A 14,334-nucleotide genomic window follows, 5' to 3' on the forward strand; every position below is an offset into this window, starting at 1 on the left:
TGTGTATCGTTCAATAAAATCTTGTCATAAAAGCCAGTAATTTTTTTTTAAATTACTGTATTTTAGCATTACTAATTATCGTATCTTTTTGCTCGAACAGTATTGAATTAGTTGAAATAAATATCTTGCAGCGATAAAGATTTACCATATATATATATATATATATATATATATATATATATATATATATATATATATATATATATATATATATATATATATATATATATATATATATATATATATATATATATATATATATATATATATATATATATATATATATATATATATATATATATATATATATATATATATGGATGATTGATAATAACAGCGAGAGGCGGGAAGAGGTGCCGGTAAGGTAACATCACATTGGTAAGTGGATTACTAAATTAACGAAAGTGTACCTTTTGTTTTTTCCGCGTCTAAACATTTTCAGATGCATCTGAAGCTAATCTGTCGGTTAAAATAATTCCAAGAAATTCGCCGTATACTGACAACATACATATATATATATAATCCTTATTTGGCTTTTCCCATATATATATATATATATATATATATATATATATATATATATATATATATATATATATATATATATATATATATATAATCCTTATTTGGCTTTTCCCAGGTAGGAGTATCACCTTACAGGCTTACATTTCGAAAATACATGTTTGTAGCTTTAAAATGGTGCAGTATTTTTGTAGCTTTAAAAATGGTGCAGTATTTTTGTACCTTTAAAAATGGTGCAGATTTTTTTAGCTTTAAAAATGGTGCAGCGTTTTTGTAGCTTTAAAAATAGTGCAGTATTTTTGTAGCTTTAAAAATGGTGCAGTATTTTTGTAGCTTTAAAAATGGTGCAGTATTTTTGTAGCTTTAAAAATGGTGCAGTATTTTTGTAGATTTAAAAATGGTGCAGTATTTTTGTAGCTTTAAAATGGTGCAGTATTTTTGTAGCTTTAAAAATGGTGCAGTATTTTTGTAGCTTTAAAAATGGTGCAGTATTTTTGTAGCTTTAAAAATGGTGCAGTATTTTTGTAGATTTAAAAATGGTGCAGTATTTTTGTAGCTTTAAAAATGGTGCAGTATTTTTGTAGATTTAAAAATGGTGCAGTATTTTTGTAGCTTTAAAATGGTGCAGTATTTTTGTAGCTTTAAAAATGGTGCAGTATTTTTTGTAGCTTTAAAAACGGTGCAGTATTTTTTGTAGCTTTAAAAACGGTGCAGTATTTTTTGTAGCTTTAAAAATGGTGCAGTATTTTTGTAGCTTTAAAAATGGTGCAGTATTTTTGTAGCTTTAAAAATGGTGCAGTATTATTGTAGCTTTAATAATGGTGCAGTATTTTTGTAGATTTAAAAATGGTGCAGTATTTTTGTAGCTTTAAAAACGGTGCAGCATTTTTAATTGAAATGAATTATTTTCGAAAGTTTACATGCAGAGGCGTAGCGACCCCTCCCGGCGCCCGGGGACAAACTTTTTTCATTTGCACCCCTCCCCTCAAACTTTCGATTTGCACCCCCCCTCGAACTTTTCATTTGCACCCCCCCTTAAACTTTCAATTTGGCGCCCCCCTAAGGTCGGCGCCCGGGGACATATGTCCCCCCCCCCCCCCCGCCCCACCCCCTCGCTACGCTTCTGTTTACATGTAACTTTACTCCCTTGTCTGACGCGCTAATTCTTGTCTTTTTCGTAGGTGTAACTTTCTAGCGTAATCCGATTTTTTGGCGAAGCGATACTTTTGCTAATTGCTTTGAAATTTGACAAACAGGTTAAGACCCGATGAAAATGTTATGCTTTTGTTTATTGTTATTAAAATTCATATTGAATTATTATATATTTAAAGAAAGTCAATAGATTTTCATCATTTTAGTAAAAAATGCAAAAAAAGATCGTTATTATAACAATATTAGTTTATTATTGTTTTTTTTAATGCGCGGAAAAATGCTTTAGTAAAATTATTACTGACTTGTGTTTATTATATTCGTTTTGTATTTTGCATAGTCAATGCGCACTAAAAGATGTAGGATGTTTTGAAAATTTTGAAGCGCACTATTGAACGGAAAAAAAATGTGTATACATCTACAACGGCAAGACAGCTGTTTTAGAAATACAAATCTAGATTTTAAATGGTTTTTCAACAGAGTTACTCCTAGTCATGTCAAATAATTTTGTCTAACTGGTCACAGTTCTTGTCTCTGTTGAATTTGTGAGCTAACAGTAAATGGGTTTGCCTGAGTTTAAATAAATATAAAATGAGTTTAACTTTATTTATTTTTTTATTGATAAATAGAGAAGTAGTCTATGGAATCATGTTCACTGTGATTAACATTAAGTTAGGAAATGTGTGTGTATGTCTGTGTGTGTGCTGCGTGTGTGTGTGTGTGAGAGAGAGAGAGAGAGAGAGGGAGAAAGAAAGGGATCATTTATAATGTGTTATATTTGGGCAGGGGATGTACTCAGCAATGTTATATAAGAATATATTAAGCAATGTTATATAAGAATAGAGAACACTCTTTGTTTACGCAAAATACAGCAATAATATATTTCTAATTAAGATCTAACTAATTACTGCATTACAAATGAATCTAGATATAATTAAGGATATTTGTTTCTGGATGATTTTCCATAAAGTGAAGCAAATTTTTAAACTTCAAGTTGCCCATTTGAAGTAACCATCAGCGTGCATGTGTTTATTGAAAAGTTTTCTTCTTCCTCTCCACATTTAGTGTTTGTTTGAAGTTTTGTTCAACAGCAGATTTAGAGATGCTAGTAAGAGAGAGGCATAGTACGCAACATTCGGACAAATTGGTCTTTGTAATTTTTGACAACGCTAGTTTTGAATTGTGCCGAATCCAGTGAAAATAGACTTTACTGTCATTCTTATATTGCCCGTGAACGGTTTCAGCAATCGATAATTTCATGACAACCCGAAAACAAAAACACTTTTTAGGACTGTTGTTTATCGTTTCAGGTAAGACTCAATGACGTGTATTTGGTTTATGTGCTATACAAATACAGGTTAGATTATTAGGAAAAGCATCAATTAACGTCAAGTGTTTTAGGATTTTGTAAGAGTAAGGTTTTGTTTGTGATTTAAGTTTAGTTGTAGACAAATAAGTAAATTTTTCATGAACGTATCGTTGAATGAGTGAGTGTTAAAATGTTTATTTTCTTCAATACTTGAAGCTAGAATCCTAGCCCCTATCATAATTTGGCATGTACATTTTTGGGCTTTTTTACATACATGTAAGCCGTATTTACCTCTATACATTGTCTTACATATATATAAGCCGTCATTACCTCTACAGGGTTACATACATGTAAGCCGTCATTACATCTATAAATTGTCTTACATACATGTAGCCGTCATTACCCCTACAGTCTTACATACATGTAAGCCGTCATTACCCCTACAGTCTTACATACATGTAAGCCGTCATTACCCCTACAGTCTTACATACACGTAAGCCGTTATTACCTTTGAACTGTTGAATTGAACACAGGCGCACTAGGTTCGACCATCTTGAGTCCCTCAATCGCCAAAGAGGGCACGCCCATCACCACCACCTGCACCCCCTCTAAAGTGGGCCTCAACGGCATGAAAGACCAAATAGTGCAGGTCACTCTCATGCGGAACGGGGAGGGGAAGCCCTCGTACATAGCAAGCATTGTTCCGCTCGAATCCGAAGCTCGAAATCTCATTATCGTAAGTCATTTTATGTATTGAAATCAATAATTTAAAATTGATTTTATTTTATGAATTCACAATACTGCTTAGAATTTGCGTTCATTGAATAAAAACAAAAGTAAAGAATATTCTTTAAACCAATCGTTCCATTGGGCATGGAGTTGCGTCCATATTTTTTTTTAACCTCGCCATTTAAAGAGAAGCTGTGATCAGCATTTTGCACAGCCATTTTTACTTTCCCTTACATAAGTTAGGTACCGATTAGTGCTGGGTGGACTCGGTGACTTTCTACTGACTTGGACCCGGATTCCAGACTTTCGGGCTAGCAGCCAAGCGTTCTACGGCTTAGGCCACGTCCAGTGTTTCTTCCAGACTTTTTTCTCCGGGGGGGGGGGGGGGCACTTGAAATTTTCGCGGGGGGGGGGGGCGGTAGACTTTCTTCGGGGGAGGGGCGGACACTGTTAAAAGTATATATTTTCTATATAAATTATGTAAATTTCATTTCGTTCGGTAGAATTTTTTTTCCCCGAAGAGATGCCTGGAAGAAACTCTGGCCACGTCGTCATGGAATAGATAATGGCTAAGGTAGAAGATACATTTTTGAATTGGTAAAGGTTGAGAGTTGTACACTGGGAAAGGGGGGGGGGGGGGGGGGGCGGTAGAGAATTCCCTCTAGCCATTCAGAAGTTTAGCACAGTGTTTAAGTTTTCAATAACTTCACACATTAAAGAACAGATTTCCGATTATACCGGCTTTTATTGTTAGGATCTTGTATTGATTCCCTTGCGCCTTACATTGTTTTCGATTTTTTGGTTATAAATGAGTTTTGATCTTGAAAGTTCCCCTACCTCTGTTTCCCTTTCCTCACCCGCCCGTCCTTATTTGCTGCCTGCCCACACTACACTGTACACCATTGACCCAAGCATTCATCCAACCATTGACTCGACCTTGACCTTTCTCGACCAGCACCTGGCCAGAAGCGAGATTGTGCACTGGACCATATTCTCCCCCGGTAGTCTGGGCAGCGTGGTGCTACAGGCCGTCAAGCAGGAAGTAGAACAGTCCGACGCCGGCAACTACACATGTGTCGTCTACTTCAGGCAGGGGAGGCAAAACATCGACAACCTCAAGGAGTCCAACAGCTTGATCGTCATACGTAAGTCAGTCGAACGTGACGTCATTTCCGGCTCTTGATGTCCGTTGGCCAATCAGGGACATAGCGATTGTTCACTTTGTGACGTACTGTAGGTTTAGAGTTCACTTTTAAAGACTGTAGGTTTATAGTTTACTTTGTGACATACTGTAGGTTTATAGTTTACTTTGTGACATACTGTAGGTTTATAGTTTACTTTGTGACATACTGTAGGTTTATAGTTTACTTTGTGACATACTGTAGGTTTATAGTTTACTTTTGTTACATATTGTAGGTTTATAGTTCACTTTTAAAGACTGTAGGTTTATAGTTTACTTTATTACATGCTGTAGGTTTATAGTTTACTTTGTGACATATTGTAGGCTTATAGTTTACTTTATTACATGCTGTAGGTTTATAGTTTACTTTGTTACATATTGTAGGCTTATAGTTTACTTTATTACATGCTGTAGGTTTATAGTTTACTTTGTTACATACTGTAGGTTTATAGTTTACTTTGTTACATACTGTAGGTTTATAGTTTACTTTGTTACATACTGTAGGTTTATAGTTTACTTTATTACATGCTGTAGGTTTATAGTTTACTTTGTTACATACTGTAGGTTTATAGTTTACTTTATTACATACTGTAGGTTTATAGTTTACTTTGTTACATACTGTAGGTTTATAGTTTACTTTGTTACATACTGTAGGTTTATAGTTTACTTTGTTACATACTGTAGGTTTATAGTTTACTTTGTTACATACTGTAGGTTTATAGTTTACTTTATTACATACTGTAGGTTTATAGTTTACTTTGTTACATACTGTAGGTTTATAGTTTACTTTATTACATACTGTAGGTTTATAGTTTACTTTGTTACATACTGTAGGTTTATAGTTTACTTTGTTACATACTGTAGGTTTATAGTTTACTTTATTACATACTGTAGGTTTATAGTTTACTTTGTTACATACTGTAGGTTTATAGTTTACTTTATTACATACTGTAGGTTTATAGTTTACTTTTTTTTTTAAACTATATGTTTATAGTTTACTTTGTTACATACTGTAGGTTTATAGTTTACTTTGTTAAACACACTAGGTTTATAGTTTACTTTGTTACATACTGTAGGTTTATAGTTTACTTTGTTAAACACTAGGTTTATAGTTTACTTTGTTACATACTGTAGGTTTATAGTTTACTGTGTTAAACACACTAGGTTTATAGTTTACTTTGTTACATACTGTAGGTTTATGGTTTACTTTGTTAGATACTGTAGGTTTATAGTTTACTTTGTGACATACTGTAGGTTTAATACTTTATAGTTTACTTTGTTACATACTGTAGGTTTATAGTTTACTTTGTTAGATACTGTAGGTTTATAGCTTACTTTGTGACATACTGTAGGTTTATAGTTTACTTTGTTACATACTGTAGGTTTAAAGTTTACTTTGTGACATGCTGTAGGTTTATAGTTTACTTTCTGATATATTGTAGGTTTAAAGTTTACTCTGTTATATACTGTATGTTGTAGATGCAAAAGCTCACTTGGATGAACAGGTTTAGTAAACAATTACCCATTCGAGCCGGACTGTCCACGGAGCAGATGAAGTAGAGTTCATCTGTTTCTGTGACCCTGTAATATGAAGAAATAGTGCCTTCTTCACTATGCCAAGTCGCCTCTACTTCCCCTGTTATAAGACATGTACCTGTCACAGTTGGGTGGACTCGTGGTCTTTCAACTAGCTCGAGTTCAGGTTACAAACTCCAAACCTGCTGGTTTACAGTCGCATTCACTACTCTACGACCATGGGGCCTCTCGGTACTGTCTGAAGATTACTCTGTCGAAGAGTTTTTTTTTAATTGCTAGCACTAATACCTGCCTGTATTGAGTTAACCCTGAGCGCACCCAATCTAAGGCATGTTAATTATCACGTGGTGCCCGCCATATTCCAGCAAGGTCACCTCGACCTATCGTTCTCCACTCTATCGTGGTCAAGGGGTCGACCTTCATGGCGCACTGTGACGTCAGCCGGGTGAACATAGCCCACAGGGAGTACTCCCTGAACCAGCTCCAGATGTACCACGCCCAGAAGTGTGGCCACAGCTATTCCCTGATTGGTCAGCTTGACTTGGCGAAGAATCGCAGCACGGAGAATAAAGTACGTCATTTCCGGGTTTCTATTACTTACTCAAACTGATCACTGCATTTTCAGCTTTTCAAATGTAGACGTCGTAGATATGTTATGCAAGGGATAGGGGAGGGGAAGGGGGTAGAGGAATTTATAAGTCATACATGAGATTGCGCATTCTGGGAAAAACGATGGTAGTCTACATATATGGTGGTAGTCTACATATATGGTGGTAGTCTACATATATGGTGGTAGTCTACATATATGGTGGTTGTCTACATATATGGTGGAAGTCTACATATATGGTGGTAGTCTACATATATGGTAGTAGTCTACGTATATGGTGGCAGTCTACACATAGTCTACATATAAGGTGGTAGTCTACATATATGGTGGTAGTCTACATATAAGGTGGTAGTCTACATAAAAGGTGGTAGTCTACATATACGATGGTAGTCTACATATATGGTGGTAGTCTACATATACGGTGATAGTCTACATATACGATGGTAGTCTACATATATGGTGGTAGTCTACATATACGGTGGTAGTCTACATATACGGTGGTAGTCTACATATATGGTGGTAGTCTACATATACGGTGGTAGTCTACATATATGGTGGTTGTCTACATATATGGTGGTAGTCTACATATATGGTGGTTTTCTACATATATGGTCGTTGTCTACATATATGGTGGTAGTCTACATATACGGTGGTAGTCTAGATATATGGTGGTTGTCTACATATATGGTGGTAGTCTACATATACGGTGGTAGTCTACATATAAGGTGGTAGTCTACATATATGGTGGTAGTCTACATATATGGTGATAGTCTACATATACGGTGGTAGTCTACATATACGGTTGTAGTCTACATGTATGGTGGTAGTCTACATATGTGGTGGTAGTCTACATATATGGTGGTAGTCTACATATACGGTGGTAGTCTACATATATGGTGGTAGTCTACATATAAGGTGGTAGTCTACATATATGGTGGTAGTCTACATATATGGTGATAGTCTACATATACGGTGGTAGTTTACATATACGGTGGTAGTCTACATATACGGTGGTAGTCTACATATAAGGTGGTAGTCTACATATATGGTGGTAGTCTACATATACGGTAGTAGTCTACATATACGGTGGTAGTCTACATATATGGTGGTAGTCTACATATACGGTGGTAGTCTACATATACGGTGGTAGTCTACATATATGGTGGTAGTCTACATATGTGGTGGTAGTCTACATATGTGGTGGTAGTCTACATATATGGTGGTAGTCTACATATACGGTGGTAGTCTACATATATGGTGGTAGTCTACATATAAGGTGGTAGTCTACATATATGGTGGTAGTCTACATATTTGGTGATAGTCTACATAATTATACGGTGGTAGTCTACATATACGGTGGTAGTCTACATATATGGTGGTAGTCTACATATACGGTGGTAGTCTACATATATGGTGGTAGTCTACATATAAGGTGGTAGTCTACATATATGGTGGTAGTCTACATATTTGGTGATAGTCTACATAATTATACGGTGGTAGTCTACATATACGGTGGTAGTCTACATATATGGTGGTTGTCTACATATATGGTGGTAGTCTACATATATGGTGGTTGTCTACATATATTGTGGTAGTCTACATATACGGTGGTAGTCTACATATATGGTGGTAGTCTACATATACGGTAGTAGTCTACATATACGGTGGTAGTCTACATATATGGTGATAGTCTACATATACGGTGGTAGTCTACATATACGGTGGTAGTCTACATATATGGTGGTAGTCTACATATGTGGTGGTAGTCTACATATATGGTGGTAGTCTACATATACGGTGGTAGTCTACATATATGGTGGTAGTCTACATATATGGTGGTAGTCTACATATATGGTGGTAGTCTACATATTTGGTGATAGTCTACATAATTATACGGTGGTAGTCTACATATACGGTGGTAGTCTACATATATGGTGGTAGTCTACATATACGGTGGTAGTCTACATATATGGTGGTAGTCTACATATAAGGTGGTAGTCTACATATATGGTGGTAGTCTACATATTTGGTGATAGTCTACATAATTATACGGTGGTAGTCTACATATACGGTGGTAGTCTACATATATGGTGGTTGTCTACATATATGGTGGTAGTCTACATATATGGTGGTTGTCTACATATATTGTGGTAGTCTACATATACGGTGGTAGTCTACATATAAGGTGGTAGTCTACATATATGGTGTTAGTCTACATATATGGTGATAGTCTACATATACGGTGGTAGTCTACATATACGGTTGTAGTCTACATATATGGTGGTAGTCTACATATGTCGTGGTAGTCTACATATATGGTGGTAGTCTACATATACGGTGGTAGTCTACATATATGGTGGTAGTCTACATATAAGGTGGTAGTCTACATATATGGTGATAGTCTACATATACGGTGGTAGTCTACATATACGGTGGTAGTCTACATATACGGTGGTAGTCTACATATACGGTGGTAGTCTACATATACGGTGGTAGTCTACATATACGGTGGTAGTCTACATATATGGTGGTAGTCTACATATGTGGTGGTAGTCTACATATATGGTGGTAGTCTACATATATGGTGGTAGTCTACATATATGGTGATAGTCTACATATACGGTGGTAGTCTACATATACGGTGGTAGTCTACATATACGGTGGTAGTCTACATATACGGTGGTAGTCTACATATATGGTGGTAGTCTACATATATGGTGGTAGTCTACATATATGGTGGTAGTCTACATATACGGTGGTAGTCTAAATATATGGTGGTAGTCTACATATATGGTGGTAGTCTACATATATGGTGGTAGTCTACATATATGGTGGTAGTCTACATATAATGTGGTAGTCTACATATATGGTGGTAGTCTACATATACGGTGATAGTCTACATATACGGTGGTAGTCTACATATATGGTGGTAGTCTACATATATGGTGGTAGTCTACATATACGGTGGTAGTCTACATATATGGTGGTAGTCTACATATAAGGTGGTAGTCTACATATATGGTGGTAGTATAGGGTATGTATAGGGTCAATTTGTATTGGGAGAATTGGGTTAGATAGAAACTTTGTTATCTAAAACAAACTTTTTTTTTAACATACAAGAAAATACTACTCACATAATTGATTATTAATTTTACTTTATCAACATATGTAGTAAAAATTAAATTACATATAGTATATATATATATATATATATATATATATATATATATATATATATATATATATATATATATATATATATATATATGTATATACGTGGAAGGTGACGTGTATGTAGATGTACACGTACACGTACAAGTACACTTAGAAATAGATGTTGATGAAAATGTAGATGTAGATGTAGATAATTTACTCCTTTATGTTTTACTTAGACACTGCCCGAGCTACCAAAAAACTGGGTACTAGAGAAAAACGAAAACGCTGAAAACTTGCCCAAACTCCACGGGCCAGAGCTTTTGTTGAGGGTTCATGGTGGCTCCCAGCGAGATGGCGGCTGTTTTCAGTGTAAAGTTGTTTATACAATCAGTGGCGGCCGGCCCGAAGCGGTGATTTCTGAGGTCACAGTAACAATTAAAGGTGAGGCTTGAATGTAGGTAGTTTACTTGGGACAGGCCTTGAAAGTGAGATGAGACATGAGTGAAAAGTGAGATGAGACATGAGAAAATAGTGAGATGGGACATGAGTAAATAGTGAGATGAGACATGAGTAAATAGTGAGATGGGACATGAGTAAATAGTGAGATGAGACATGAGAAAATAGTGAGATGAGACATGAGAAAATAGTGAGATGAGACATGAGTAAATAGTGAGATGAGACATGAGTAAAAAGTGAGATGAGAGATGAGTAAAAAGTGAGATGGGACATGAGTAAAAAGTTAGATGGGACATGAGTTTGGATTATCATTATGTTTTGACTAACTTAAATAGTGACAGTGAGAATTACTTATTATTAATTTTATGAACATCATTAGCTTTAAATTTGTCTTAAGATTAAATGTAATACTCGACAACATACTAGAGCTAGCGTCTACAGTGAGACTATGTTACATTATGTTAAGCTGTAGCTTTACTGAACTTCTTGCCAGAGATAGAAGACGATTCCGCATCACATGTCCGATTCGAACCATTCCATGCACCGGAAAAAGGAGATTTCGTAGCGGTCAGACAACTTTCAAGGAACGATGCATCCTCTGTATTTCTAGGCGCCGCCTCGAGATTGGCGCTGGTATGCGTGACGTCACTCGTGTTAATTAACTATCAAATCAAGTAACTATTTGAGTACATTTCATGTAATAAAAAGGCTTTAGATGTTGATGAAGAAAAACTAATTTGATTTACTGGACAATTTATTTAAAATAAAGTAAAAAATCTTGAATTCAGTTAACATTTTCTCAGACATTGAGGCTTGTTTTATTAAAACCACTTCGAACATCAGACACATTGTTAGGTAGATTGTAGAGTAAATGAACTCGTAATGCCAGTGACAGAATTGAACATGATTAACCCTGCCTTGTAATTTGTTGCCAATACTAAATAAAAATATTCACCCTGATTTCAATTTGTTTTTGAGTAAAGTATTTACTAATTTAAAAAAAAAACCATTTGTGTCTTTGTTTAACAAAGTAATGAAAGTTGTTAAAGATAAAACAATTAGATTGACATTATCAGTACCTTTCTTTCTTTCGTACCCAAGACAAATGGGGAAGATGAAGTAGAGTTAATCTGTTACACCGACGTCGGAATAATGTGGTCAGCACTATGCTCAGCAACATTCGTTTCCCCAACGTTTGTCAGGTACCCAACAGAGCTGGGTGGACTCAGTGAGTCAGGTACCCATCAGAGCTGGGTGGACTCAGTGAGTCAGGTACCCACCAGAACTGGGTGGACTCAATGAGTCAGGTACCCACCAGAACTGGGTGGACTCAATGAGTCAGGTACCCACCAGAACTGGGTGGACTCAATGAGTCAGCTACCCATCAGAGCTGGGTGGACTCAGTGAGTCAGGTACCCATCAGAGCTGGGTGGACTCAGTGAGTCAGGTACCCATCAGAGCTGGGTGGACTCAGTGAGTCAGGTACCCATCAGAGCTGGGTGGACTCAGTGAGTCAGGTACCCATCAGAGCTGGGTGGACTCAGTGAGTCAGGTACCCACCAGAACTGGGTGGACTCAGTGAGTCAGGTACCCATCAGAGCTAAGTGGACTCAGTGAGTAAGGTACCCATCAGAGCTGGGTGGACTCAGTGAGTCAGGTACCCACCAGAACTGGGTGGACTCAGTGAGTCAGGTACCCATCAGAGCTGGGTGGACTCAGTGAGTCAGGTACCCATCAGAGCTGGGTGGACTCAGTGAGTCAGGTACCCATCAGAGCTGGGTGGACTCAGTGAGTCAGGTACCCACAGAGCTGGGTGGACTCAGTGAGTCAGGTACCCATCAGAGCTGGGTGGACTCAGTGAGTCAGGTACCCATCAGAGCTGGGTGGACTCAGTGAGTCAGGTACCCACAGAGCTGGGTGGACTCAGTGAGTCAGGTACCCATCAGAGCTGGGTGGACTCAGTGAGTCAGGTACCCATCAGAGCTGGGTGGACTCAATGAGTCAGGTACCCACAGAGCTGGGTGGACTCAGTCAGGTACCCACCAGAACTGGGTGGACAATGAGTCAGGTACCCACCAGAACTGGGTGGACAATGAGTCAGGTACCCATCAGAGCTGGGTGGACTCAGTGCGTCAGGTACCCATCAGAGCTGGGTGGACTCAGTGCGTCAGGTACCCAAAGAGCTGGGTGGACTCAGTGAGTCAGGTACCCATCAGAGCTGGGTGGACTCAGTGAGTCAGGTACCCATCAGAGCTGGGTGGACTCAGTGAGTCAGGTACCCATCAGAGCTGGGTGGACTCAGTGAGTCAGGTACCCACAGAGCTGGGTGGACTCGGGATCCTCCTATAGACTAGAGCCCGGGATCCGAACCTCGGACTTTCTGGTAAGCAGTCGTGTGCTCTTCCACCCGACCACAGCGCGACATTGAGACACGCCATACACAACTATGGTCACATTTTGGTGCCAGCTCACGCGGGGACGGCAGAAAGTCCCCCCCCCCTGCGTGCCGGTCTCTGACAGGTGTCTTTGCCATTCCACAAACACTTAGATTTTTTTCTGAGTGAGCCCCCACGCCACCCTAGGCCTTCCCTGTCTCCTTCTACCCTGCGGTCTCAAACTCAGCGCCGTAGCTGTGATTTCATCTGACGTCACCCTTAGTAGATGGCACATCCAAGGCCATCTTTTTTCAATTATTTTTGAAGCGGCTTCCAGTTTCATATCTCTTCGTCGAGTACACAGCCGTTGTGGTTCAGGTACACAGGTGGGTCAAGTACACAGTAGAGGTGGGTCAGGTACAAAAGTGGGTCAGGTACACAGCCGAGGTGGGTCAGGTACACAGGTGGGTCAAGTACACAGTAGAGGTGGGTCAGGTACAAAAGTGGGTCAGGTACACAGCCGAGGTGGGTCAGGTACACAGTGGAGGTGGGTCAGGTACACAGTGGAGGTGGGTCGGGTACACAGTGGAGGTAGGTCAGGTACACAGTTGAGGTGGGTCAGGTACACAGGTGGGTCAGGTACACAGCCGAGATGGGTCAGGTACACAGGTGGGTCAGGTACACAGCCGAGATGGGTCAGGTACACAGGTGGGTCAGGTACACAGCCGAGATGGGTCAGGTACAAAGGTGGGTCAGATACACAGTGGAGGTGGGTCAGGTACACAGGTGGGTCAGGTACACAGGTGGGTCAGGTACACAGTGGAGGTGGGTCAGGTACACAGGTGGGTCAGGTACACAGCCGAGATGGGTCAGGTACACATCAGACGTGGGTCATTACGCTAATAATGTTTCTCTAGTTATAAAGGCTTAGCTACAATGAAAAGTGCGTGTTGCTCATTATTTTAGGGAATGGTATTCAATATATAATATAGCGACCTACAATTTTCTTTATATTTATTAAAATAGTGGTAAATTATTACATATTTAAAAAATAATATTTGTATTATCTTCTGTTTAGTGCATGTATAAAAGATTGTTATAGTAAACTTTGTTATTATACTTTTATTCACGGTCGAGTTTAATCAGTTTTGCAGTATTGCACACGAATTTAGCTTATTACTTCTGCCTATTTTTGGGAACAATGTTATTTTGACTTCTTAAAGCAAGTAATAGGGGTCGCCGTGGTCGAGTCGGTAAAGCTCATGGTTGCTAAACCGAAAAGTCTCGAGTTCGAACCCTCGGGCAGATGAGGCTC

The 14,334-nt window shown here is 38.4% G+C and overlaps 1 protein-coding gene across 2 annotated transcripts; it reads left to right on the forward strand.

The window, feature by feature from the left end:
* The first annotated feature begins 2,062 nt into the window (after positions 1–2,062).
* Positions 2,063–11,595, forward strand: LOC131954545 (uncharacterized). 2 transcript variants are annotated; one of them, XM_059318311.1, is made up of 7 exons: positions 2,063–2,235; positions 2,737–2,981; positions 3,514–3,716; positions 4,665–4,854; positions 6,791–6,996; positions 10,425–10,629; positions 11,138–11,595. In XM_059318311.1, the coding sequence occupies exons 2-7, from the start codon at positions 2,930–2,932 to the stop codon at positions 11,320–11,322; spliced, it is 1,041 nt and encodes a 346-aa protein (XP_059174294.1). In that variant the 5' UTR covers positions 2,063–2,235; positions 2,737–2,929; the 3' UTR covers positions 11,323–11,595. The 2 variants fall into 2 exon arrangements, with proteins under 2 accessions (XP_059174294.1, XP_059174293.1); XM_059318310.1 differs by having other exon boundaries at positions 2,063–2,216.
* The last annotated feature ends 2,739 nt before the right edge of the window (positions 11,596–14,334 follow it).

This window comes from Physella acuta, unplaced genomic scaffold (genome assembly GCF_028476545.2).
Source record: "Physella acuta isolate Inbredline_101_S28 unplaced genomic scaffold, ASM2847654v3 ptg001010l, whole genome shotgun sequence".
Taxonomy (NCBI): domain Eukaryota; kingdom Metazoa; phylum Mollusca; class Gastropoda; family Physidae; genus Physella; species Physella acuta.

What these genes read in the sequence shown, in the direction of transcription:
- LOC131954545 (XM_059318311.1), top strand. Translation starts at nt 2,930, where the DNA reads ATGACAACCCGAAAACAAAAACACTTTTTAGGACTGTTGTTTATCGTT. An exon ending in AAGCTCGAAATCTCATTATC is followed by an intron (nt 3,717 to 4,664) that starts GTAAGTCATTTT and finishes TTTCTCGACCAG; the next exon opens with CACCTGGCCAGAAGCGAGAT. An exon ending in CAACAGCTTGATCGTCATAC is followed by an intron (nt 4,855 to 6,790) that starts GTAAGTCAGTCG and finishes GCCATATTCCAG; the next exon opens with CAAGGTCACCTCGACCTATC.